The following is a 26,111-nucleotide window of genomic DNA, read 5'->3' on the forward strand; positions in this document are numbered from 1 at the left end:
TAATTGAGGGAGAGCTATTTCTGCAACGCGGCCATGTCATCGAGAAGGGGGTTGGGGGAGGGAAGGAGAGGGGGACGGAGGAAGCACTTGCAGGGTCTGACTCTCCCAGCAGACACGAGAGAGGTGGCCCTGATTTGTATTTGCAAATCCCGGCTCACCGAGCTGGAGGGAACCAGCACTCCGTGCCAGGCCCCTCCCTGCGCCAGGACAGGGGGTCTGGGAGTCAGGGGCTGGACCTCAGCTCAGGGTCCCAGGAGGGGTCTCCCTAAGGCACTGGAGAGAGGGACCGTCCCTGCTTTGGGTGTAGAAGAAGAGATGCTGGACCAGGATCCAGGAGACCCCGATCTAGTTCCTGGCTTAACCATGGCCTCCCTGTGTAACTGGGCACGTCACTTGTGCCTCTGCTCCCCATCTGTGCAATGGGGTAATACCCCAGGGTGGTGGCTAGTAGGTCAAGGGATGACTATAAGATGTTCAGATGCTGTGGTGCCGAGGTAGAGTGACCAGACAGCAAGTGTGAAAAATCAGGACGCGGGGTGGGAGTAATAGGCACCTATATAAGATAAAGTCCCAACTATCAGGAGTGTCCCTATAAAATCGGGACATCTGGTCACCCTAAGCCGAGGGTCAGAGAAATAGGAGGGGAAGGGTCTGGAGCGTGGGGGCCCCAGTCCCCTTCAGAGAGGGAGTGTGTCTGGGATCCTGACGCTCGGCTCCTGAGGAGGGAGCTTGCCAGCGCTGTACACAGGAGGGCTGCATGGCATGGCATGTGTGGGGATGACCAGGTACCCCAACGCTTCCTTCCCCGCGGAGCACAGGGCCCAGTCCTGCTGCCGCTGACTCCAGCAGGAGCAGGTTCAGGGCTCCTTCCTGATACCTTGAGACAGGGGTTCTGTCCGTTCCCCCTCCCTTTTAGAGACCAGTCTGGCTCCTTGATGCCAGGCTCCTGAACGTCAGCTGCTTTCTCGTTGCACGCAATTCCTGTGCCCCACATTGGGGTCGTCCAGCGAAAGGATTCAGGAAGGGCTTGGTAGCGTTACTACATCAGCTCTTGACAAGCGCAAGGGGCCATGTAGGGAGAAGCCCTTGGCTTCTGTGGGGTTACCCACCAGCCCTCGGATTAGCTCTCTGACGCGAGGTTACCTGCCAGCCACGGGGTTACCTGACTTCTGCAGGGCTGCCATCGGGGTATCAGTCCTTTTTCTTTTCCTGCCCTGCAGGCGAAATCAAGGTCGATGTTCCATGTGGGACAGAAGAACCAGCCCGCATGTGCCCCAATGGGACCGAATGCCGTGAGTACTGGGAAGGCCCGAATTACGGGATCACGCAGTTCGATAACATCCTGTTTGCTGTGCTGACTGTCTTCCAGTGTATCACCATGGAAGGGTGGACCGAACTCCTTTATTATGTGAGTCTCTGCCTGCAGCAGCCCTGGGCTCTAAGGCCGTCACTGCCTGGCATCTGGGGGGCAGGGCAGGCAATGCATGAGGGGTAGGGGGTTCCCTGCATAGATTGCTTTTCGTTACTTGGATAAAGAAGCTGTGCTTAGCGGTCTGGGAATCAGGTCTGTTGTGTTCTCTTCCTGAGTCTGCAGCTGAGTTACAGTTTGGCCTCAGTTTTCCCATCTGTAAAATGGGGGTGATGATCTCACCGGGTGAGTTTGTTAATGAATGGTTGTAAAGCATTTTGATCTGCCTGCTACCCACACTGACTCTGTACTGCAGGGTCACCGCACCCACCTGGCACGGGTGTCATCTCTATACTGCAGGGCCATCGAATCCACCAAATATGAACACCGGCTCTACTGTGCCTGCCTGGCCCTGCCCCTGCCCCTGCCCCTGCCCTGTAGAATCACTGCAACCCCTAGAGAGAGGCACAGATCTTTTTGGCCAAAACAACCCGTTTCTCAGCTCTGAGTTACGTGAGTGAGACCAGAACAGACCTGGCTGTTCACGAGCCCTGAATCAATGGGGGCATATTCTCAGCTGGGCCAATAACCATCAGCCCGAGGCAGCCAGCCCCCCAGCAGCCCTGGCGCTGGGACCAAGAGGCATCTTGTGGCTGACACGTGTCCAGACTCCAGAGGGAGGTTCGTGGCTTCTCCCGGACTGCAGTTATGAAGCCGCCAGGCAGCAGTGCCCAGCCGAAGGGGAGCCTGCTTCCAGGATGCTGACAGGCTGCTTCTCGCTCAGCATTTTGTCCCTGATCCAAAGTGCAGTGGGGTCCTTACTACCAAGAGGCCAGGCACGCGGCTGGCCATGTGTGCAGAATTAATGAGCTGGGGCGTTCTGCTGAGTCAGGGAGAAGGATGAAGTGCTCCACAGAGATGGGGGGCGGGGGGAGAAGGGGAGAGAGACAGGAAGAGAAAAAGAGAGAGGGCGGTGCCTGGCCTGGAGCCCATAGGCCTTGTGGCAGTTGGAGAATAGGGGATAAAGCTGGGCCTGCCTGGTGGTGGTGTATAGGGAAAAGGTGCAAGATGGGGCCTCTCACATGCACAGCCAGGGGGCGCTGGATTGCGGGGGAAGGTGACAGGGATGTGTGTGTGAGTGAGAGAGAGAGAGAGCGGGTGACAGGACCAGCCCTACCTGTGTCATAATTAGTTGCCTTGCAGCCTGAGGGGGTGGGGCTAATGGGATGGGTTACCTGAGAACACCTGGGTCTCCTAAAAAGGGCTGAGCAAACCGAGTTCTAGGGAATTCTCTCTCTGGGAGACAGGTTGGCCGGGGTAGAAAGTAGGGAGTTCCTTGGCAGGGGAGGCAGTAGGAACTTGCTAGGATAAGGGCCTCCAGGGAGGAAGTCCTGGGACGTAGGGCTCAGCTAAAAGCAGCGGTTACTGCAGAGCTGTCCCATGCCATGAGGGGTGCTCTGGAGGGGGTGCCCCTGTTCCAGTGTGGCTGCTGTGTTAGCTTGCAAGAGGGGAGTTCATTAGTGAGCATGGCCCTGTAGTGTGCGAGTGGCCTTGCAGGACTGTTGAGAGAACCTGTGGAGGGAGCGCTGTGGAAAAGTAGGTATGTTAATTTGCAGCTGTGTAAGTGCTGGGTTATGGTAGCATGGCTGTAATATGTCTGTGTGTGTTACCACTAAAGTGTGTAGGTGTCTGAGTACGTCTGGTGTGTGCAAGGACAGCCCTGTGGTGCATTAGCCTGGCTGGGGGATCTTGAGTTTAGCTGTCTGGGTATGAGACTGAATAGGACGAGAGGTGCTTTGAATGGTGACCTGGCCAGTTAGTTCTGGGAGGAGACCAGGAAGGAAAGCCCAGGGTGCAGTGGGAAATTGCCTTGATGATCCAGAAGGAGGCACGTCTCCTGTCGGTTAAGGGCTGTTGAGCTCAATGCTTTGCTTGGGAGGGAAGCTGTATGCCCACAGCATCTGCCTTTTGGATAAAACACTATAGTGAGATCACTGGAATCCCACAGCTCTGTCCCCAAGAGTAGCTGCCTTAGCCCGAGGGTCCTGCTCAAATTCCATTTGGCCTCCCCAAGCCCTCCCTTGAAATCTGTGTGTGACACAGGATTCGGCTTTGCTTTCTGCCAAAAACTGCCATGCAGTGTTGGTGTGGGTTGTTAAACAGCTGCCATGCTCCCCCGCAGAGGTAGCTGCATTTTGGTGGTGGGTGGCAGAGCCTTCTCTAGAGACCATGAAGCACTTGGGGCTGGAAAGCGCAATGTAAACATAAATTATTCCTAGTTCCATGAGCTAATCACACTAATGCAGGAGAGAGACCTCGTGTCCCAGGCCCACCGCAGCGGGAGCAGCGCTGCCTGCATCTCTCTCTAGTCCCCAAAGGCTTCCAAGTGGATTTGTAGCAGCCAGCATTGCTCCGTGAGTCAGCCGTTGCCAGCCCTTCCAAACTGGTGGTGGGTTAGGATCTGCTTTGCGCCAGTCCTCTTGGCGAGAGCTGACCTTCCAGAAGCAGTGGGAGCAGGAGGAGCTCCAGAATGGAGCCCTGCAGTAGGACGGAGATCCCGCAGGACCTGCTGCCATAATCGCGGGAGCAGGATTGAAGACTAGTCCCACGCAGGGCTCTGCTCCAGCACCTATGCTGGCCTCTGGACAAGGGCTTTGCGTGGGTGTGCACTGACTGCTGTGCGTGTGGGAGGGCAGGTGCACAGGGGATGGGATTCACAGCCAGGGCATAGGCTCTACTCAGGTTCCACTATGGAGCCTTTTCCCTCCTGGTTCCAAGCTGGCCCTGGGGCAGGGAATGTGTCACTGGGCCTTTCCCTTCTGGGGGGTGCACCTCCAGACTGGCCCCTTGGCAGTGGGACTGGCTGGCTGGGGGGGCTGGGGAATGGTTCACAAGACCTTTCCTAGCTAGATGGTGCAGCTCCAATCTAGTGCCCAGCATGCCTGGGTCAGGAGGCTGGGGGATGGGATATTGTGGCCTTTCCCTTCTAGGGCCTTGGTTTGAATTCAGCTCCATTCACTAGTGACTGAGGTGCGCTACCATTGATCCCTACGTGAAATTAGTTAAGTGGGTCTGAGCCCAGTTCCTAGCAGCTGCGTGCCTATGTCCTCTCTTGCCCCCAAAGCTGGGTTCCCCCAGTGATAGGGGCATGAGCATGGGAGGGAAGATGCTATGCTGTGGGGAGAGTTAATGAGTTATTGCTCCAGCGAGCTCGCCTGGCTTCTATCCTGAGCACAGACTTCACCTTAGGTATTGGGAAAATCACACTGCGGCTCTTTGTGCCTCAGTTTCCCCATATTGGGTATGGTCTCCACTTACCTCCCCCGGAGGTGGGGTCATTAATTGCTTTACAATTCAAGGCCCTTGGGTGATGATGCACCTTAATTACAATCTCACAAGCCTCCAGCCCACCTTCTGCTTCACGGCAATGACTCAGATGCCCGCAGGCCAGCCCATGTGGCTGATAGAGCAACGGTCATAGGAGTAAATGCAACTTCCCCATCAGCTGTGCACCGATGTGTTTGCCCCTGTGATTAGGGGATCAAACAGCCCATCAGGGGGTGCCTGAGACCCAGAACCCCCCATGATCCAGCAGCTTGAGCGGGGGGGAGTTCAGTTGAGCCAATCCATCGGTGGAACAAGCCCTTATGACATATTCTGTCACCGACAACCCAATCGCTCTGGACCATCCCACGAACTCCCGGCCTCCTGGGTAATTACTTCCTCTTAACCCCCCTCCTTTTCGTCTTCCTCACGTGCCTTTTGTGCTAGATTTGAAAGGAGCCCTGGATAATTAACCAGCGACTCATTACTTTCCGGCCTCTTGCAAAGGAGGGGAGCAGAAACCGTGTGCATCGCATACAATTGTCTTACCACCGTCCAGCGCCTGCTGCCCCATCCAAACTGTGCCGCGGGGCTGATGGCTGCGAAGCAGCTGTTGCACACCCCCCCCCCCAGAGACAGCTGCATTTCAGCACAGAGGATTCTGTTGTTGTTTTACAGTCTGAGAAGGGGGGCGGGGAACAGACACTGAACCAGCCGAACCATTGGCAAGAGGCAGTGGCAGTCTGCCTCTGAGTGGGAGCTAAATTGCCAGCAGAATCTGGAAGCAGTGCCTAGGGGCAGGAGGGCTCAGAGGGCTGGGGCTGTGTGTGTGTGTGGGGGGGGTTGTTGCACCTTCCGCCGAGCCTACATCTCCGCTGTAAGTTAGGGGTGTGATCCCCAGCTCAGATAGACGTACTCCTGCTGCCTCTTGTGCACTAGAAACAGCAGTGTCGCTGTGGGCTGCAGGGGCACTGGCTCGCTGCCCCAAGTACGTCCCCACGGGCCCCAAGTGGGTTTGTGCCCGGGGCAGCTAGTTCATGCTGCCGCTGCCCGTGCTACCGTGGCTGCACTACTCAATAAGAGCCCGCCCGGGTATGTCTGAAACACCCCCAGCTCCTAGTGCAGATCCCGAGTCACCCTGGCCCTCTGGCAGGACACAAGCACCTTGTCGAATTCAGGCCCCTTCGGGATGGGAGAGGAGAAGCTGCCCTCACAAGGCTGCCACAGCAGGGGAGCCTGGACCCAACTCGGGGCTTGCTGACTCTGCCCCCTGCAGTTACGGGGAGATTGTGGGCATGGTAGAGGCCTTGAGATCCCTTCACATGCTCCCCACTCCCCAGGCACCGCTGTCACCAGACCCCCTCTGCTGGGCTCTCGTTAGACTGAGCAGCCGGGAGACTGCCACTCACTTCGTTCCTTGGCCTATATTTAGCAGCGAGAAATGGGGACAAGGAATCTTTAGCAGCTCGTGGAGCGGAGGCTCGCAAAGCGCCCCATCCCCTCTCCTGCCCCTCCAGCCCCTGGCACCACAAAGGGGAGGACAAAGAAGCCAGTCGGGAGAAGGGTCCATTAGCACCTTCCCTGGAGCAAACCCGTGACCTGCTACTAATGTCGGCTTTCAAGGCACAAAGTGGGGAGCGGCCCAGTTCACTCTGAGCTCCTCGGGGCAGTGGCTGTGGGAGGGAGCCGGCAGAGTGGCCTGTGGTTTGTTTGCAAGCCGCAGTTAGTGGGAGGAGTGTAACCTAGCAGGTAGAGCAGGGCTCTGAGAGTCAGGACATCAGCTGGGCATGTTCCCCCCATCCCCTGCCAAGGTGCCCCAACCTGAGGAGCAAGACAGGTAATCGGTCCCCGTGGCCTATTCTGTCTGTTGCTGCTGGTGGGGGGCGGGGGGCTGTTTGTGCTAACCCCACTGGTGCAGTGCCCATCCTATATAGGGTGACCGTACATCCCATTTTGGCCGAGACGGTGCCTTTTTTTAAGCCCTGTCCCAACTTTTGGGCAAAACTTGGCGTTTGTCCCATTTGCTCTTGCCAACTGATGCCTAGTTTTGCCAAAAAAAGTGGCGGGCGACCCCTAGCAGAGGATGGAGGAACGTGCAGGGGGTGACAGCTCGCGTGAGCGGTTCGGGTGGGCCAGCCCTGCATGGGCGAGGGGCGGGGCGTAGCAGCTTGGGTGAGTGACGCGAGCCGAGGGGGGTGAGCATTGCGGGACGGCCGCACGTGGGCCTGGGAGGTAAGCAGCATGGGCGGGTGGCTCGGGCCAGCCCTGCATGGGGGAGGGGTTCAGACCAGTGGCTGATGCCAGCTCGGCCAGGGGGAGGGGCTTCAGGCTAGCCCCAGGTGGTGTCCAGTTTTCCCTTTTGGGAAATATGGTCACCCTAAGCCTAGCAGGGGCTGGGCAGCAGACGCAGCTCTCTCGGAAGTGGGCTAGGAGTGGGCCTGCTGAGCTGGCCGGCTGCTTGGGGTCCGTGGTCACCGGCCCCTCCTCGGAGGGAAGGAACAGTCTGGCCCTGGCACCCCACACTGGCTGAGTCACTCCCTTCTCTCCCAGAGCAACGATGCCTCAGGGAACACTTGGAACTGGCTGTACTTCATCCCCCTCATCATCATTGGCTCCTTTTTTATGCTGAACCTTGTGCTGGGGGTGCTGTCTGGGTAAGTGCGTGGCCCCCTGCCCTGGGCTGCATTCCCGACTGGCTCCCAGGGGCCCAGGAGGCTACGTAGGGAATCGGGCATGGGACTGGAAGCCAGGGCACCTGGCTGCTGTTCCCAGCTCTGGGAGGGGAGTGGGCTCTAGTGGTTAGAGTGGGGAGGCCTGGAAGTCGGGTTTCCTAGGTTCTGCCACTGACTTGCTGCATTAGCTTAGGCAAGTCACTTCTGTGCTCTGTGCCTCAGTTACCCCACCTGTAAAGCGGGGAGAGTGACACTGACCCACCTTGTAAAGAGCTGGGAGATCTGCAGAGGAGAAGTCCTAGGTGCGATCCTCCGGGAAGGGGTCAGAGCAAACCCAAGAGGCCTTTGCCATTGCTGCTGTTGGATTCCCTGGCACACGCCTTGCACCCACAGCCATGCTGCTCACCCGCCTTTCACCCAGAGACGTGGGCACACGGATATCCGTACACATGGACACACGTGTAGGTGTGCATGTCTCACACACACACTGTGTACACCCCTTGCAGTCCATGTAGGTACATGGGCACACACATGGGCACCCCTTACACAAGTGCACACATACTGCATAGATGGACACTGGTCACATACCAGACACATGTACACACCCTTCTCACACAGGTACACACACACACATACCCAGGGTGCCCTGGATGGCACATGCTCGGGGGAGGAGGCGCATTCTGCCCCCTCCTCGTGATCCCCACCGGCTCAGACATGTGCAGGGCAGCCTGGCAGACAGTTTGGCTGTTTTGATGTCTGCAGGGAGTTTGCCAAGGAAAGAGAGCGGGTGGAGAACCGGCGGGCGTTTCTCAAGTTGAGACGGCAGCAGCAGATTGAGAGGGAGCTCAACGGCTACATGGAGTGGATCTCCAAAGCGGGTGAGGACTCCTTTCTGCCACAGCGCTGGCCGGGGGTGGGGGGAGTGTATTCTTCTCCACTGTAATGCACTGGGGGACCCTGGGCAAGTCCCTCCCCCTCGCTGGGCAGAGGCTATTTCCCTGACTCCGGGAAGCGTGTGTCAGGTCGGTTCCCATCCCATGCCCTGGCTTTCACTTTGAGCTGCCAGGACACCCAAAGGCTCAAAGGCCCGGATCACCAGAGGTACTGCGGCACCTTTGAAATCAATGGGAGTTTGGCGCCCAAACACATCTCTGGGGCTGGGCCCAAAGCTGGCATGCGGATCTGCCCGAAAACTTTCGATGAACCCAGCCTGCCAGTCCGCTCAGTAGGGAACCCCAGAATCTGAGTGAGCTCCATGCAGGCTCCCAAGTGAATAATTCCCCTGGCTCTGATCTTTGATGAAGCATCGTCTGCTCTTCCCCTCTCGCCCCTGCAGGGTCACTGACCATCTGCTAGGGCTAGAGATGGGTGTCCTGATGGGAGTGAAGTGAAGGATGCAGACCCCACACCTCTTTCCATATTCCCCGTCACTCCTTTCCACCCCAGCCCTCCTCCCTCCCGTGGCATTCCTGTCTGCCTTCCGCTCCCTAGGGCCTTCCAGCCAGCCCACGTAGCCTCCTACGTGCCCTGGGGAGGGGTGCCCCATAGTAGGAGCCCTTTGGCCATGTGGCTTATTTCTGCATTGGACCTCCACGTGGCGCCATGGGCCCCCTGCCCCCTGAAATGTGGTAACGTAGATGCCCTTCGCTCCAGCCCTCGACTGTAACGGCCCCATCCCGGCCCCATCCCAGCACAGCTTGAGAAAGTTTCCCCAGAATTCCAGGGGCGTGTTGTTGCCTAGATTAATTCCCAGTTCTTTTCTCTCAGAAGAAGTGATCCTAGCGGAGGATGAGACGGAGGAAGAGCAGAGGCTCCCGTTTGATGGTAAGCTGTGTGTCCCTGAACCCCTAGTGGCTGGAGAAATAGTGGCTCCCCTGGGACTTCCGACCACAGCTGCAGTAACAGTGGGTTGTCCAGGGGGCCGGCTGGAGGGCTCCGTATAAACAGGTGCTGTTCATCTGTCCATGATCCAAAAAGTTCCGTAGATAGAAAAATAGTAGAGAAATTCTGGTGCTGCCTAGTCCAGAAGGGGGCACTGTAGGGAGTGGGGCAGGAGCACTGGCTTTGGGGGGAGCTCCCGGCTTCTCCAGCTCCTTTCAGAAGGGGGTGTTGCTGGGAGCAGGGCAGGATCACCGAGGGGAAGCACCTGGCTACTCCAGCCCCTTCCAGCCGGCGCGCTGTACAGAGTCCGACTAGGAAACCCAAAGGATAATGTCTGTTTCTCTTGCCATGTTCCTATTGTTGGAGCTCTGCGGAGAGCCACCATCAAGAAGAGCAAGACAGACTTGCTGAACCCAGAGGAAGCAGACGATCAGCTGGCCGACATCTCCTCAGTGGGTAGGTCCGCAGCCTTGTGCATGGCCACGGGAGGGCACCGTATGATGCGGGGAAAGACAAAACCTGTCAGCCGCTGTGATGCTTCCCAGGGCTGTGAGTCACTTTACCACCACTTGCCCTTAGTGTTAAGGAATCATATCTGTGCCTGCTGTGGGCCAGCTCCCTGAAATCACCAGCCTCTGGCACCACGGGCACCGCTCCCCAGGTCCCTGCAGGCCTCACTCTGTCTGTACAGGTTAGTGATAGGCATTCGCTGACCCCCAGGCCCTCCGAGCGCCCCTGTTCCACTGAAGGATTGAACTCACAGCCCTGGGTTTAGGAGGCCAATGCTCAAACCACTGAGCTATCCCTCCCCCCACCAGTGTGATAGGTTCTACTCAGGATCGCCACTTAGCTTAACACACTTTGAGACCTTAACGGGCAGGGCACTCCCCTATTTCCTACACGATACCCCAAGTTCTGTCCCCGGTGTTTTCAACCAGTTTGGTTGAGACCCGTTCTCATAAGATCCAAGCCCTCTCACCAGTTAAAGGAATAACTGGGAATTCACCTAGTTTCAGAAGTTCATTGTCTTACCCGTAAACTCCTGCTGGTTTGTGTTTTCCTCCAGCCCCCGTAATCTGTTAATTTGCATTTTGCTCAGACTGTAAATGGACGTCTATTGTGTACCAGACAATGTGCAGTTTGCACATGCCCGGCTAGAGAGAGAAGCATCTCCTTCCCCCTGCCTGACAGGCGCATGTGGGCCACCTTTTGGTGACCTGCCTTAACTCACAGACCGAGGGAAGATCAGTTTTAGCATTTACGCATCGCTCCCCGCGTATTCCCCATAAGTGCCTCTTGCAAAGATGATGAGGATGAGTGTGACACAGGCTTTCAGTAGCGACCTTACGTGACCCTTTTTGGGTGTGCACCCAGGGATCCCTGTGCCCCTGTATACGCCTGGGCCCTCTGCCAGTTGGCATCCGGAGGTCCTTGAGTCACACTGCAGTTTCATTTGGATGCAGGATCCTTCTCTTGCTGTCCTACAGAGGGGTTAGGAGGCTGACCCCAGTAAGTGCACCGAGAGCCTGGGCCCAGGCGCCATGTTACTCAGCCGGGGAGCTGGTGGAGAGTCAGGAGGCCCAATAAACCGCCCCCTCTAACACCTGTTCCAGCCACGCTGGAGCCTTTGCCCAGGGGCTGCTCCTAACCTTCCTCTCTTCCCTCTGCAGGTTCACCCTTTGCTCGAGCCAGCATCAAAAGTGCCAAGCTGGAAAACTCCACCTTTTTTCACAAAAGGGAGAGGAGGATGCGCTTCTATATCCGCCGAATGGTCAAAACTCAGGCCTTTTACTGGACAGTCCTCAGTCTGGTAGCACTCAACACATTGTGTGTTGCTATAGTACACTACAGCCAGCCAGATTGGCTCTCCGACTTCCTCTGTGAGTATGGCCAGCGGCTGCGCACGCGCCTCTTCCTCGCCCACGCTCCCTCCGATTGAGGAGTCCTAATTTCCGGCTGTTTAACCCCTGGGGCACCCCAGCCCTACAGGTGGCTGCATTTCACCACTGGGGGAGGCGTCCCTACTCCGGATGGTTAAACGGCCACTGCGCCCCACCCCAGAGAGGGCTGCTCCCTAGTGCTGGGTGACCGATGTCTGCGTGGCACTGTTCCACGTTGCTAAACAGTTGCCACACCCCCTGCACCAGAGGATGTAGGCGGGACGGACAGTCTCCCTATGTGAGTGTCTATCAGAGGGCAAAGCCCTCTGTGATCCTTCGGGGTGAGGGCGCTCTAGGAATGGAAGAGTTTATTAGTGTGTCATTCAATGAGCAGTTTCATTTCTCTTAGTGGAGAGAGCAGCGGGGTAGGAGGGAGATCTGGGCAGGTCTGAGCCATCTCTCTCTCTCTTTCACAGACTATGCAGAATTCATTTTCTTAGGACTCTTTATGTCCGAAATGTTTATAAAAATGTATGGGCTCGGAACGCGGCCTTACTTTCATTCCTCCTTCAACTGCTTCGACTGCGCCGTAAGTCTGCCCCTCCTGGCCCGCCACGGGGCCTGGGCTCGCTTGCACCCGTTAAACCAGGAGCAGCTCCATCAGGCTGTATTCTGGTTTCAGTTACACTGGTTTAAATCTGGAGTATCTCTAGTGGGCCGATTCTGGTTTCAGTTACACCAGTGTAACGCTGGAAAATCTCCGTCGAGCCCAATTTTGGTTTCAGTTACAACGGTGTAAATCTGGAATAGCTCCTTTGGATTCGGTGGTTTGTTACACCAGTGTAAATTCAAAGTAACTCCCTTGAAGTCGACTTCACTGGAGTTAATCGGGACTTACAGCAGTGCAGCTGTGATCAGAATCTGGCCTTCTGGAGTTACTGTGGATTTACGCCTGCATGGGGTTGGAGGCAGGAGTGTGTCTGTGAGTGTCTGTGTGCTTTTGTACATGCTAACGGGTGGGTATGGGGGGCAGGGTGAGAGTGCATGCACAGAGGTGAGCATTGGCAGGTGGGTGCCCACATGTGCCTGTGATCATGTGTGTGCCCTTGGGTATGGGTGTTGGAGTGCATGTGTGTGAATACGCAGCCTGTCCTGAGCATGCTGTCAGCGCCCGTGCGGGGGTGGGGGGGCGCGGAGGGCGTCAGCGCCAAGGTTCCCTGCACAGCCAAGGCCCAGAGTTTTTTGTAGGCCACTAATATGCTCCTTTGCTTTCTGGCAGGTTATCATAGGGAGCATCTTTGAGGTGATCTGGGCTGTCATGAAGCCTGGAACATCCTTTGGAATCAGCGTGTTACGAGCTCTCAGGTTATTGCGTATTTTCAAAATCACAAAGTAAGTGTTCTTGCTTCCAGTGTCCCTAAAACGTGTGTGTGTGTGCGTGTGTGTGTGTGATGCGTGTGTGTGTGTGTGTGTGTGTGTGAATGATGCATGTGTAGCACGCTTAGGGTTGCCAACAGTCCCTTATTACAAGGGATGTCCCTTGTTTTTTCATTTCTGTACAAGATTGGGAGTTGCTGAGTGCTGCAAAAATCAGCAAGAAATACACCCCCCCGAGTACTAGTTATTATTATTAATAATTATTATTAATGATAATAATATTGGGAGGAGGGGTGGGGCAGGAGTGCTAAGAAAACTGTCTCTTATTTTTTAAATATGACATTGGCAACCCTAAGTTACAGTGTGTGTATGCTTGAGTGCGTGTGTGTGTAGTATGTGTACACGTGCTCGTGTGTGCTTGTGTGTCCGTTTGTTGGTGTTCACCATTAACTTGAGCCCTGGGCTGTGCCATGCCGTATAAACACCTAAAGGCACATTTGGGTTTGTCTCATGCAGCCGGCAAGTAACCCGGCCACAGACACAAGCACCCAATCACACGTGGACACCTGCCCACCCACCTGCCGTCACCCAATCACACACTGCCAGGGGCTCACCTGTGGTTCCTTTGGTCTCTCTCCGCAGGTACTGGGCTTCCCTACGGAACCTGGTGGTGTCTCTCCTGAACTCCATGAAGTCCATCATTAGCTTGCTGTTCCTTCTCTTCCTCTTCATCGTCGTCTTTGCCCTTTTGGGGATGCAGCTCTTTGGGGGCCAGTGAGTAATTGGGGGGACCCTCCGAGCCAAGCCCTCAGCCAACCTGCTGCCTTCCCAAGATCCCATCCGGCTCTGGGACTGGAATAATAGGGAGCTGGTTACAGCCAATGTCCTGCATCGCCTCCTGCAGAGAGAGGCTGGGACTGCAGGAGCTGGGAGCTCCTCCTGCAGCCAGCAGTCCTGCCCCACTCCCCTACAGCGCCATCCGCTGGGAAAGACTGGGACTGGAGCAGAGATTCCTGACTCAACTTTTCCCCTCTGACATGGCAGGCAGATAAGGGCGCGTGTGAGTAACGGGCCTGTGTGTGTTGGTTTGGTGTTTCCCCTGCACAGGTTCAATTTTGACGATGGGACCCCTTCCACCAACTTCGACACTTTCCCAGCAGCAATAATGACAGTATTTCAGGTACAGCCTCCATTGCTCGGTCAGTGTCACAGGCAGTGAGAGCGGGGCGGGGAAACAGGAAGCGGCATCACTGCATGAACTTAGGGGAAAGGCCCTTCTGAAGGACACCCACAAAGGGGAAGTGATTGGTTGTGGGCACCTATTGAACTCACATGCCTGCTGGACCCTTTGGGAGGAAACACCCTGCGTTAAAGATGCCCCACTATTTTCATGACGGGCCAAGAAAGTTCCCAGGCCCCGTTGCCGAGATTCCCAGTAAGCCGTCCAGCAAAACCAGACTGGACCCACTCCCCCACGCTCCCCCATTTTGAAGGTGCAATGTTCACCATGGCTCAGAGAGGGATGGAGACTCGTCTTCCCGTCTCAGTGTTGATCATGGGGGTGGCATGTGCCCCTGAGCACTGTCTGAAAGGATTCTCTGCCTCCGGTGGTGCCTTGTTCTTTTCCCTTTCAGATCTTGACTGGCGAAGACTGGAACATGGTAATGTACGATGGTATCAAATCTCAGGGCGGCGTCCATCAGGGGATGGTGTACTCGGTCTATTTCATTGTTCTCACCTTGTTTGGTAACTGTATCCTTTGCTTGGTGGCCCCAAGAGAGAAAGACATCAGGCGGGAGGCTCTAGTGGGAATCAAACTCCTAGGTTCTAACCCCAGCTCTGGGAGGGGAGCAGGGTCTAGTGCTTAGAGCAGGAGGGGCTGGGAGCTAGGTCTCCTGGGTTCTGTTCCCAGTTCTGCCTCTGGGGTGGTGTTCTTTGTGGGGCTCCGATGCCCCAGTAATGGGTGCATTAGAAGTAGCTAGCCGTCTCGGTAGGCAAAGGGAAGAGAGCGATTCTGAGCCTGGAGCAGCTGGGGCTTGGGGCTGTGAAACTAGTCCTTGGTGCACTGGGCCAGTGCTCGGATGGGAGACCTGCAAGGAAACCCCAGGTGCTGTGGGCGCAAGCAAGCTCTGCATGTGCATCACAGTCCACGCCCCCCCGTGCCGAGATAGCCCTGGGAATATGCTGAGAGCCAGGTGTGGTTTGAGCTGGGGCGAGGATGGTTGCCCTTGGCCTCAGGGGTGTTTGGAGCTGGAGCGGCTGGTGGCTGTGCCTTGACTGGGTGACCAGATACCCTGCTGAACGTGTTTTTGGCTATCGCCGTGGATAACCTGGCTAACGCACAGGAACTCACCAAGGTGGGAGCTGCTTCCCTGGCCCGCCTGGGGAGTGGGGGGTTCAGGAACCCTGAGGTCTCAGAGCGGCCCTAGGGGCCCCTTTGGAAGACTTCCTTAGGGAGCGTCCTATGGCTGAAACGTGAGCAGTGTCCTCGCAGGGGTCGGCAACAGGTCCATACACGGACACAAGTGTCCATGGTAAAAATGTTCAGGTCCATGGGGGGCGCTCACGGGCGGCTCCCCATCCCTACTGTTGCAGGTGGAGGTGCAGCCAGGCAGCTCTGCATGTTGCCTCTGTCCTCCCTCCCCGAGCGCTGATTCCGCGGCTCCCAGCCCATTGGCCAGGAACCGCGGCCAATAGGAGCTGCGGGGGCGGTGCCTGCAGACAGGGCAGCGCGTAGAACTGCCTGGCCGCACCTCCGCGTAGAAGCCGGAGCGGGGGACATGCCACTGCTTCCAGGAGCTGCTTGAGGTAAGCGCTGCCCGGAGCCTGCACCCCCCCCCACCCTGAGCATCACCCCCCTGTCCCAGCACTGATCCCCCTCCCGTCCCCCGAACCACTTGGTCGCAGCCCGGAGCACCCTCCTACACTCCAAGTCCCCCAGCCCCACCCCAGAGCCTGCACCCCCAGCTGGAGCCCTCACACCCCCCAACCCCCTGCCTCAGCCTGGAGCCCCCTCCCGCCCCACGCCAGTGTCCATCACTAAGTCCGGTAATTCTGTCAAGCACAACAGGGTGGTGCTGACCCCTTGTTCTAGCTGAGGAGTGGGCTAGTGGCTGAAGCGCTAACGCTGCTCCTAGGAATTAAGACTGCTGAAAGGCCAGGGGGAAGGGCAGAGCATTTAAATAGCCTGGTGAGCCTTGGTGCTGGGGGCAGGCTCCTTCTGCCTAGTTCACTCCCTCTTTCTTCCCCGTCACCTTCTTCTTCCTTTCCAGCACAGGAGCTGCCCCAGCCCCTGGGCTTTCTGGCTAATCTTCCGTCACCTGTTTCCTACCTCTCGTCCCCCGGGAGCTTGTCAGACTCCTGGCTCCATTACGCAATAAGAGAAACACACTCCCCTGTCCGCCCCTCAGCCCCAGCCTTTCCTTTGCCCTAGAGAGACGCTGATCACACCCAACTCCCTGGAGTCCATGGTAGTGGTGGCATCAGCTGTGTGTCATAGGGCCTATACAGCTAGCCGCTATGTATTCTGAGGGGTTTTCACCTTCCTCTGAAGCAAGAGAGACCAGCTACAGCTGAAGACAGGACTTTGCGTGGGGTGGGACCAGCCCGCCGAGGTGGTACAGAGAATCCTGGGTCTAAATGCCCGGCTGGTGGGCCTGGCTCATGTGTCTGGGGTCTTCAGATCTGGGGTGGGGAAGGAACTTCTCCCCAGGTCAGATTGGCAGGACTCTTGTGGTTTTTTTGATTTCCTCTGCAGCGTGGGGAGCCCGCTGGGATCACCTGGGCTCATCTCACCTAATCCGTTCCCTGCCATTGCTGAGGCTTTGTTCCCGCCTGTTCTCTGTCCACGGCACACACCAGTTGAGGCTCCTGAGGGCTGGGATACTTTGCTGTGTGGTTGCTGGTGGTGCCCTGTGCTAGCCAGGAGCTCACACCTGAGGAGCGGATGGTCCCGTGGTCTGGCCTTGGGCTCCTGAATTCTCCCTTAGCTCGAGTGGGGCGGGAGGATGGGTGTCCTAGCCTTGCGGCCACTCCCGGCCGGGGGCTGCAGGTATCACCCTGGATCTTGAAGCATGAGTCTCCTGAGCTCATAGGCACCGATTTTGTCCTTTCCCGGGGGGGTGCTAAACCCCTGCTCCGCCCTAGGCCTTGCCCCTGCTCCACCCCTTCCCCCAAGCCCCACCCCACCTCTTCCCGCCCCTCCCCCAGCTGATCCGTGGCAGGAGGTGTAGGGAGGGAGGGGGAGGCGCTGATAGAGGGGGCTGCCGGTGGGTGCTCAGCACCCACCATTTTTTCCCCATGGGTGCTCCACCCACAGAGTCAGCACCTATGCCGGAGCTGTTTTCCAAGCCTGCAGCAGGCTTGTCACCCCCTGTGTGGCCTCATCCCCGCCCCAGGGGGGACAGAGCCGCCGCACCAGGCAAGGTGAGTTACACCCCAAAGGGGCCAGGAATCAGGGCAGGGTTGATGGGGATCAAACGCCGCTAATGCTCGCCCATGTCTGTGCCTATCAGGATGAACAAGAGGAGGAGGAGGTGGCCAACCAAAAACTTGCACTACAGAAAGCCAAGGAGGTGGCAGAAGTGAGCCCCCTGTCTGCAGCCAGCATGTCTATAGCGGTGTAAGTGCCGTAGGTAGCGACACCGGCGGCCAGGGCACGTACCGGAGCCTCCCCTCAGGCTCTCTTGTTCCGTGACGCTGTGTCCGGCCACGGGCGGCTAAGCCTCGGCACCGGCTCATGTTGCAGGATCGGGTCTCAGGACAGCTAGAGACAAGGAATGCTCGGGGCTGCAGTGCACTGTGGGGAGCGGGGCACGAGCGCTGGCTGTGGGGGGAGTTCCTGGCTACTCTGGTTCCAGCCGCTCCCAGCAGGAGGCGCTGTGGGGAGCGGGGCAGGAGCGCTGGCTGTGGGGGGAGTGCGTGGCTAGTCCAGTGCCAGTCTCTCCCAGCAGGGGGCGCTGTGGGGAGCGGGGCAGGAGCGCTGGCTGTGGGGGGAGCTCCTGGTTACTCCGGTCCCAGCCCCTCCCAGCAGGAGGCGCTGTGGGGAGCGGGGCAGGAGCGCTGGCTGTGGGGGGAGTGCGTGGCTAGTCCAGTGCCAGTCTCTCCCAGCAGGGGGCGCTGTGGGGAGCGGGGCAGGAGCGCTGGCTGTGGGGGGAGCTCCTGGTTACTCCGGTCCCAGCCCCTCCCAGCAGGAGGCGCTGTGGGGAGCGGGGCAGGAGCGCTGGCTGTGGGGGGAGTGCGTGGCTAGTCCAGTGCCAGTCTCTCCCAGCAGGGGGCGCTGTGGGGAGCGGGGCAGGAGCGCTGGCTGTGGGGGGAGCTCCTGGTTACTCCAGTCCCAGCCCCTCCCAGCAGGGGGCGCTGTGGGGAGCGGGGCAGGAGCGCTGGCTGTGGGGGGAGCTCCTGGCTACTCCGGTCCCAGACCCTCCCAGCAGGGGGCGCTGTGGGGAGCGGGGCAGGAGCGCTGGCTGTGGGGGGAGCGCGTGGCTAGTCCAGTGCCAGTCTCTCCCAGCAGGGGGCGCTGTGTGGAGCAGGGCAGGAGCGCTGGCTGTGGGGGGAGCTCCTGGCGACTCCGGTCCCAGCCCCTCCCAGCAGGGGGCGCTGTGGGGAGCAGGGCAGGAGCGCTGGCTGTGGTTGGGGAGGAAAAGCAGCTCAATTCTAAAGGTGTTTCAAGAATCTGTCCCTGTTTCGGCTTCAGGAAAGAGCAGCAGAAGAACCAAAAATCCTCCAAGTCCGTCTGGGAGCAGAGAACGAGTGAGATGCGGAAGCACAATCTGCTGGCGAGCCGGGAAGCCCTGTACAATGAGATGGACCCCGAGGACCCGTGGAAGGTGACCTACGCCCGGGCCATGCGGCCTGACATCAAGACCCACCTGGACCGGCCCCTGGTGGTTGACCCTCAGGAGAACCGCAACAACAACACCAACAAGACCCGGCCCAACGAGCCCTCTCTGGAGCAGCGCTTCAGCCAGCAGCGGGCTGAGGATTTCCTGCGCAAGCAGGCCCGCTACCACGAGCGCTCGCGGGAATTCAGCAGCTCCCGCAGCTACGAGCAGCCTGATGCAGAGGGGCCTGAGGCCCGACGGCAGCGCAGCGGGAGCAAGGAGACCAATCTGAACCAGGACGGCACCTACCGGGAGCAGGGCTACGAGAGCAGCCGGGAGCAGGGCTACCGCGACAGCGCCTCGGAGCGGATCCAAGCTGTCGACCCCCACCGCAGGCACCAGCACCGGCAAGGGGGCAGCAAAGAGAGCCGCAGCGGGTCGCCCCGGATGGCCGAGGGCGAGCGGGATCATCGGCGGCAGCGGGCCCACCGCCGGATGGGAGAGGAGGGCGGCGGGGGCCGGGACGAGGGCAGCAAGGTGGAGCGGCGACTGCGGCACCGGGAAGGGAGCCGGCCCTCCCGCGGGGACGTGGAGGGTGAGCAGCCCGACGGGGAGAGACGCCGGCGCCACCGGCATGCCGCGCAGTCCACCTACGACACCGACAGCAAGAGGGATGACAGGGAGAGGCGGCACCGGCGCAGGAAGTGAGTGGGGGCACCCGGGCGGTGGGGTGGAAGGGCCCCCGGGCACGACAGCCGCCAGGGATCAACGAGGCTGGGGAAGACGGGGCTGGGGGAATTGGGAATTCTGCATCTCAATCTCCTCACTTTGTACCATAGCGGAGGGGTGCTGTGGGGAAAATGGGGAGCCAGATTGGGGTGGGGGGTTGTTTCAGAGACAGGGCCCCCCTATCTTCAGAGTGCAGGGCCCTCGCTCAGCCAGCAGTGGGCACAGGGCTGGAGAACGGGGCCAAGGAAGGAGTAAGGGGCTGGGAAAAGGGAAGCAAGAGGTGGAGCCAACGGGGGATGTATCAGCTATCGAGCCGGAGCCCTTCGCCGTCCCCTCTCTGCTGATGGGAGCATTTCAGACAGGCACCAAGGTCTGCTTGGCCACATCCGCCCGACACTTGTCCCTCTGGGAACTGGCTGAGACCCAAGAACTGGTTCCATACGGGCCAGCGAACAGCCATCCCAGATGGAGGTGATTGTCAGTCGTTGACCAGCACTGCCCACTTAGCCAGCCAGTCCCCCACCACCACCCTGGGGCCGAATCAGAGCTGGTGCCCCTAGAGGGGAAGGTCCCATGTCCCATTCCCTGATCACCTGAGCCAGCAGTTAGAGCAGCAGGCTATCCAGGTTTTTCAGAAGGGAGATGAGGCCTCCTACTCCCTGACTCTGATCTGCGTCATTTCCTTTGGGTAGAGAGAACCAAGGCCCCAGCCCAGTGCCCGGCCCGAACCTCTCCACCACGCGGCCGATCCAGCAGGACATGGGGCGCCACGAGCCACAGGTGGCAGAGGACATAGACAACATGAAGAACAACAAACTAGCCACCACGGAGCCCTCAACCCCCCACAATGCCAGCCACCTCCAGAGCCCAGCCAAGGTGGGCCACCATGCCAACTGCACGGCCACCCGGGCATCCCACAACCTTCCTGGCACCCTGGGCCAGCCACCCCCCAACTCCCAGAATGCTGCCAACCGTCAGGCACCCAGCAACCCACCCCAGCCCGGGCCCCCGAAAACCCCCGAGAACAGCCTTATAGTCACCAACCCCAGCACCCAGAACAACCCAGCTAAGGCTGCCAAGAAGCCGGAGCACACCACAGTGGATATCCCAGCCACCTTCACACCACCCATCAACAACATCGTCGTGCAAGGTAGGCACCGGATGGGGGGGTGCCCTGGGGCAGAGCTTGATCCGCCCCCCAGCGTAGGCGCCGTGGGGCAGAGCTCGATCTGCTCCCAGCGTAGGCGCCGTGGGGCAGAGCTCGATCTGCTCCCAGCGTAGGTGCCGTGGGGAAGAGCTCGATCCGCCCCCAGCGTAGGTGCCGTGAGGAAGAGCTTGATCCACCCCGAGCGTAGGTGCCGTGGGGCAGAGCTCGATCCGCCCCCAGCGTAGGTGCCGTGGGGCAGAGCTCGATCCGCCCCCAGCGTAGGCGCCGTGGGGCAGAGCTCGATCTGCTCCCAGCATAGGTGCCGTGGGGAAGAGCTCGATCCGCCCCCAGCGTAGGTGCCTTGGGGAAGAGCTCGATCCGCCCCCAGCGTAGGCGCCGTGGGGAAGAGCTCGATCTGCTCCCAGCGTAGGCGCCGTGGGGCAGAGCTCGATCTGCTCCCAGCATAGGTGCCGTGAGGAAGAGCTCGATCCACCCCGAGCGTAGGCACTGGGGAAAGTGGGACTTCCTTAGTGCAGCGGTTTTCAAACTTTTTGAGCTGAGCCTTCCCCTCCCGCAACCCAAACAAAAATAGACACAATACCTGCCCCTCCCCCCTCGGGCTTTCAGGGTGGGGAAAGGCGCGTGTGATGGTCTCTGGGCGTGGAGGCTGCCAGGAGTGGAAATCGGTGGACGTTGACACTGACCCACAGGCTTGGTGGCCCGGTGAGGTGAGTCGGGGTGGAGATGGTGCTTCCTCCCCAAAGCACCTGGCGTTGCCGCTCGCTCCCCCCCCCCCCCGCCCTCCCCCCAAACATCCCTCCACGTCCCACAGTTTGTAAACCTCTGACTTAGTGGATAGTGAGGATAATGGTATTGACCTGTCTTTGAAATGTGCTTTGAGCTCTTTTCCAAAAGACTGTCTTCAAAATCTCCTTATTGTTGGGGTCTGAGCGCTGATGGGGGGGGCAGGCAAATGCCATCACAAACTCAGCCCCCAAGCCCAGCCCAATCCATAGCTCCTCCCCAGATGTGTAGCTCTGCAGAGGTGGTATCCGTCCCTGGCCAGGCCCCAGCCAACGGGGTGGCTGGAGTTCAGTGTTAAATGGACCCTGCAAGGTTGGATGGATCTGCCCTGCGTCCCTGCTCCGTTGCATCTGAAAAGTCTCAGTAGTTCCATGCATGTTGTGCTTTCGATTCCAGAGTTCAGAGCCAGGGTCGCTCTGCAGTAACACCCCGGTGCAAGCAACCCACCAACCAAAAAGCCTTACAAGACCAGCTCGGTTTGTGCAGCTCCCCAAGAATCCCCCCAACCCTTCTATCTACCTCACAGAGGCTGTGTAGCTTCATGCCCCTCCTCTTCCTCCCGGTCCGCACCAGCTCCTGATTGTTTTGGGCCTCACCAGAACAGTGGATCAAGGGGAGAGACAAAGATTATGGGCCTTCCTCCCACAGGCAGGTCTCTAGGGACCCAAGCTCAGAAGGGCTGATACCCTTCTGCCCCCAATACTCCCGATCTGCTGGGGAGTGTGTGAGACATAAAGAACAATGTTGTCAGACACAGAGATGAACATAATTTGTTGGGGAAGAGTCAACATGGTTTTTGTAAAGGGAAATCATGCCTCATCAATCTACTAGAATGCTTTGAGAGGGGTCAACAAGCATGTGGACAAGGGGGATCCAGTGGATATAGTGTACTTAAACTTTCAGAAAGCCTTTGACAAGGTCCTTCACAAAAGGCGCTTAAGCAAAGGAAGCTGTCATTGGGTTAAGAGGGAAGGTCCTCTCCTGGATTGGAAACTGGTTAAAAGACAGGAAACAAAGGGTAGGAATAAATGGTCAGTTTTCACAATGGAGAGAGGTAAATAGTCGTGTCCCCCAGGGGTCTGTACTGGGCCCAGTCCTATTCAACATATTCATAAATGATCTGGAAAAAGGGGTAAGCAGTGAGGTGGCAAAATTTGAAGATGATACAAAGCTACTCAAGATAGTTAAGTCCCAGGCAGACTGCAAAGAGCTACAAAGGGATCTCTCAAAACTGGGTGATTGGGCAACAAAATGGCAGATGAAATTCAGTGTTGATAAATGCAAAGTAATGCACATTGGAAAACTGTGCATTACTTTATAATAATCCCAACTATACATATGAAATGATGGGGTCTAATTTATCTGTTACCACTCAAGAAAGAGATCTTGGAGTCACTGTGGATAGTTCTCTGAAAACATCCACTCAATGTGCAGTGGCAGTCAAAAAAGCGAACAGAATGTTGGGAATCATTAAGAAAGGGATAGATAATAAGACAGAAAATATCATATTGCCTCTATATAAATCCATGGTATGTCCACATCTTGAATACTGCGTGCAGATGTGGTCACCCCATCTCAAAAAAGATATATTGGATTTGGTATAGGTTCAGAAAAGGGCAACAAAAATTATTAGGGGGGATGGAACGGCTGCCGTATGAGGAGAGATTAATAAGACTGGGACTTTTCAGCTTGGAAAAGAGACGACTAAGGGGGATATGCTAGAGGTCTATAAAATCATGACTGCTGTGGAGAAAGTAAATAAGGAAATGTTATTTACTCCTTCTCATAAATGAAATTAATAGGCCACAGGTTTAAAACAAACAAAAGGAACTATTTTTTCACACAACGCACAGTCAACTTGTGGAACGCCTTGCCAGAGGATGTTGTGAAGGCCAAGACTATATCAGGGTTCAAAAAAAACCTAGATAAGTTCACGGAGGATAGGTCCATCAATGGCTATTAGCCAGGATGGGCAGGGATGGTGTCCTTAGCCTCTGTTTGTCAGAAGCTGGGAATGGGCGACAGGGGATGGATCACTTGATGATTCCCTGTTCTGTTCATTCCCTCTGGGGCACCTGGCATTGGCCACTGTCGGAAGACAGGATACTGGGCTAGATGGACCTTTGGTCTGACCCAGTCTGGCCGTTCTTATGTGTGAGAGTGAGATCCGTGGGGGCATCTCTCCTGAGATTCAGGGCTGGTCCCAATTTAAGGGGGAAGTAGCCCATGTCCATCAGGTGGGGCCTCTAGCATAGGCGCTGACTCCGTGGATACTCCATCCCTGGAGCACCCATGGGAAAAATTAGTGGGTGCTCTGCACCCACCGGCAGTCAAGCTGCCCCTGTCCCGCCTCCACCTCCTCCCCTGAACGCGCCGCGTCCCCGCTCCTCCGCCTACCTCTCAGCACTTGCCACGGCCAAACAGCTGTTTGGCAGCGTAGCAAGCTCTGGGAGGGAGGGGGGAGGAGGAGGGGCCGGGGCGGGGATTTGGGGAAGAAGTCGGAATAAGGGCAGGGAGGGGGCGGAGTTGGGGCGGGGACTTTGGGGAAGGGGTTGGAATGGGGGTGGGGCAGGGGTGGAGTTGGGGCGGGAGGGGTCGAGCACCCACCGGGGCGAGCAGAAGGCGGCGCCTATAGGAGACAAATCAGCCCTGACGGGATCAGAGCTCCGGCACAGGCAGACAGGCACCGGTTGTGTGGGTCGGGGCTCCGAGTGGGGACAGAGCCAGGCTGTGGGGCTGGCTCAGGTGCTGGGGTTGCCGGATCTGGGGTGGGGAAGGAATTTCCCCCAGTTCAGATTGGCAGGGACTTTGGGGGGTGGAGGGTTCACCTACATCTGCTGTATGGGGCGTGGGGCACCTGCGGGGTCCCTCTGGGCGGGTCTCTCCTAATCCGTTCCCTGCCATGGCTGAGGCCTCGCGCACTGGGGGTTCTCTGCCTGTGGCCACCACGGTGTCGTCTCTTCAGTCCTGCTGAAGTTGCTGGGTCAGTGGCAGTGACCACACAGGTCAAGCGAGAGGGTCCGATGGTCCCTTCTGGCCTGAAGCTCTGGGGTACTATGGCCGTGTATTGCCTCTTGGAGCCACAGTGCCACAAGGGTGCCCTTTGGAGACACCCTGTGTGGGTGTGTGCGCGTGTCCCCCCCCAAGGCTCTGTGTGTGTGTGTCTGTCCCCGAGCCTCTGTGTTTGGGTGGGTGGGTGTGTGTCCATCCCCGAGTCCCTGTTTGTGTGTGTGTCTGTCTGTCCATGTCCCTGAGGCTGTGTGTCTGTGTGTGTGTCTGTCCCTGAGGCTCTGTGTGGGTGTGTCCATCCCTGAGCCCCTGTTTGTGTGTGTCCCTGTCCCTGAGGCTGTGTGTCTCTGTGTGTGTGTGTGTGTCCGTCCCTGTCCCTGAGGCTGTGTATCTCTGTGTGCATGTGTGTGTCTGTCCCTGAGGCTCTGTGTGGGTGTGTCCATCCTCGAGCCCCTGTTAGTGTGTGTGTGTGTGTGTGTCCCCATCCCTGTCCCTGAGGCTCTGTGTCTGTGTGTGTCTGTGTGTCCGAGGGGGGTGTGTGTGTGTGTGTGTGTGTTTGTCTGTCCATCCCCAAGGCTCTGTGTGTGTGTGTGTCCGTCCCTGTCCCTGAGGCTGTGTGTGTGTCCACCCCCGAGCTAATTTGTGTGTGTGTGTGTGTCCCCGAGGCTCTGTGCATGTGTGTGTGTATGTATGTGTGTGTGTCCCCGAGGCTCTGTGTGTGTGACTCACCTGAGCTCCCCTTCCTGCGGAGGGTTAGGGAGCTCTCTGGCCTGAACCCTAGCTCCATGCGCGGGGAGGCAGCATGCTGTGAGTGTTACAGAGCGATGCAGAACAGGGCCCGGGGGGCGCCCCCCGGGCACTAGACTCAGGTGACGGTTGCCAGGCCCGGGTCTCCCCGCCCGGGTCTGCAGGGATGACATTAGCTCCCCTGTAGGCTGGCAGGAAGGCAGCGGCTGTGCCATGTCTGGTTCCGGGGTCCCAGGTCGGTGCTGACCACGTCACTTCACTTCGTCCTTCTCCCCTGTGCAGTGAATAAAAACGCCAATCCAGACCCACTGCCAAAGAAGGAGGAAGAGAAGAAAGAGGAGGAGGATGGCGAGCAGGAGGAGAATGGGCCCAAGCCCATGGTTCCCTATAGCTCCATGTTCATCCTCTCCACCACCAATCCGTGAGTACGGCTCTTGTCGGGGCGGGGAATTGAGCGGGCAGACGGTGGGCACATGCCAGGAACAGAACCACTCCCCCCTAAGTGAGGGAAGGAGGCCAATGGGCATCCAACCCTCCTGTGTTTGAATTCCCTGCTTCAGACTGAAGGGGGAGCCTCTGGCCTGCGGGGGTGGGGGGACCCCGGCAGCACGGCGTAGCTGGCCAGGTGCATTGTGGGGGTTTGCTCCTTACTCTGAAACATCAACTATTGACCATGGCTGGGGGTCAGCTATTGGCTTCGTGAACTGTGATCCTGATCTGGTGTGGCAAGGAGGGGGGACGGCTGGGCCAGAGGGGCCCATTGGTCTGCTCCTGGGGGGGGGGGGGTGATACCAGGCCAGAGGGGCGCAGTGGTCTGCTCCAGGGTGGGGGGGATACCAGGCCAGAGGGGCGCATTGGTCTGCTCCCGGGGGGGGGGGGGGGGGGATACCAGGCCAGAGGGGCGCAGTGGTCTGCTCCCGGGGGGGGGGGGGGGGATACCAGGCCAGAGGGGCCCATTGGTCTGCTCCAGGGTGAGGGGGATACCAGGCCAGAGGGGCGCATTGGTCTGCTCCAGGGTGAGGGGGATACCAGGCCAGAGGGGCCCATTGGTCTGCTCCCGGGGGGGGGGGGGGGGGATACCAGGCCAGAGGGGCGCATTGGTCTGCTCCAGGGTGGGGGGGATACCAGGTCAGAGGGGCGCAGTGGTCTGCTCCCGGGGGGGGGGGGATACCAGGCCAGAGGGGCGCATTGGTCTGCTCCAGGGTGGGGGGGATACCAGGCCAGAGGGGCGCATTGGTCTGCTCCAGGGTGAGGGGGATACCAGGCCAGAGGGGCGCATTGGTCTGCTCCAGGGTGGGGGGGATACCAGGC

The 26,111-nt window shown here is 58.3% G+C and overlaps 1 protein-coding gene across 2 annotated transcripts in view; it reads left to right on the forward strand.

The window, feature by feature from the left end:
• Positions 1-26,111, forward strand: part of CACNA1A (calcium voltage-gated channel subunit alpha1 A) — a 198,743-nt gene that overhangs the window by 104,868 nt on the left and 67,764 nt on the right. The window contains exons 8-23 of one of the 2 annotated variants that reach the window (XM_065576443.1): positions 1,221-1,408; positions 7,283-7,386; positions 8,167-8,282; positions 9,172-9,228; positions 9,652-9,741; positions 10,956-11,165; positions 11,642-11,754; positions 12,445-12,557; positions 13,185-13,316; positions 13,650-13,722; positions 14,177-14,294; positions 14,832-14,899; positions 17,057-17,163; positions 18,238-19,068; positions 19,786-20,243; positions 25,083-25,221. In XM_065576443.1, the coding sequence (XP_065432515.1) occupies positions 1,221-1,408; positions 7,283-7,386; positions 8,167-8,282; positions 9,172-9,228; positions 9,652-9,741; positions 10,956-11,165; positions 11,642-11,754; positions 12,445-12,557; positions 13,185-13,316; positions 13,650-13,722; positions 14,177-14,294; positions 14,832-14,899; positions 17,057-17,163; positions 18,238-19,068; positions 19,786-20,243; positions 25,083-25,221 (2,917 nt within the window). Of the gene's footprint in view, positions 1-1,220; positions 1,409-7,282; positions 7,387-8,166; positions 8,283-9,171; positions 9,229-9,643; positions 9,742-10,955; positions 11,166-11,641; positions 11,755-12,444; positions 12,558-13,184; positions 13,317-13,649; positions 13,723-14,176; positions 14,295-14,831; positions 14,900-17,056; positions 17,164-18,237; positions 19,069-19,785; positions 20,244-25,082; positions 25,222-26,111 lie in introns of both variants that reach the window. The other variant, XM_065576444.1, reaches the window with a different exon arrangement.

Source organism: Chrysemys picta, chromosome 22 (genome assembly GCF_011386835.1).
Source record: "Chrysemys picta bellii isolate R12L10 chromosome 22, ASM1138683v2, whole genome shotgun sequence".
NCBI classification, from domain to species: Eukaryota; Metazoa; Chordata; order Testudines; family Emydidae; genus Chrysemys; species Chrysemys picta.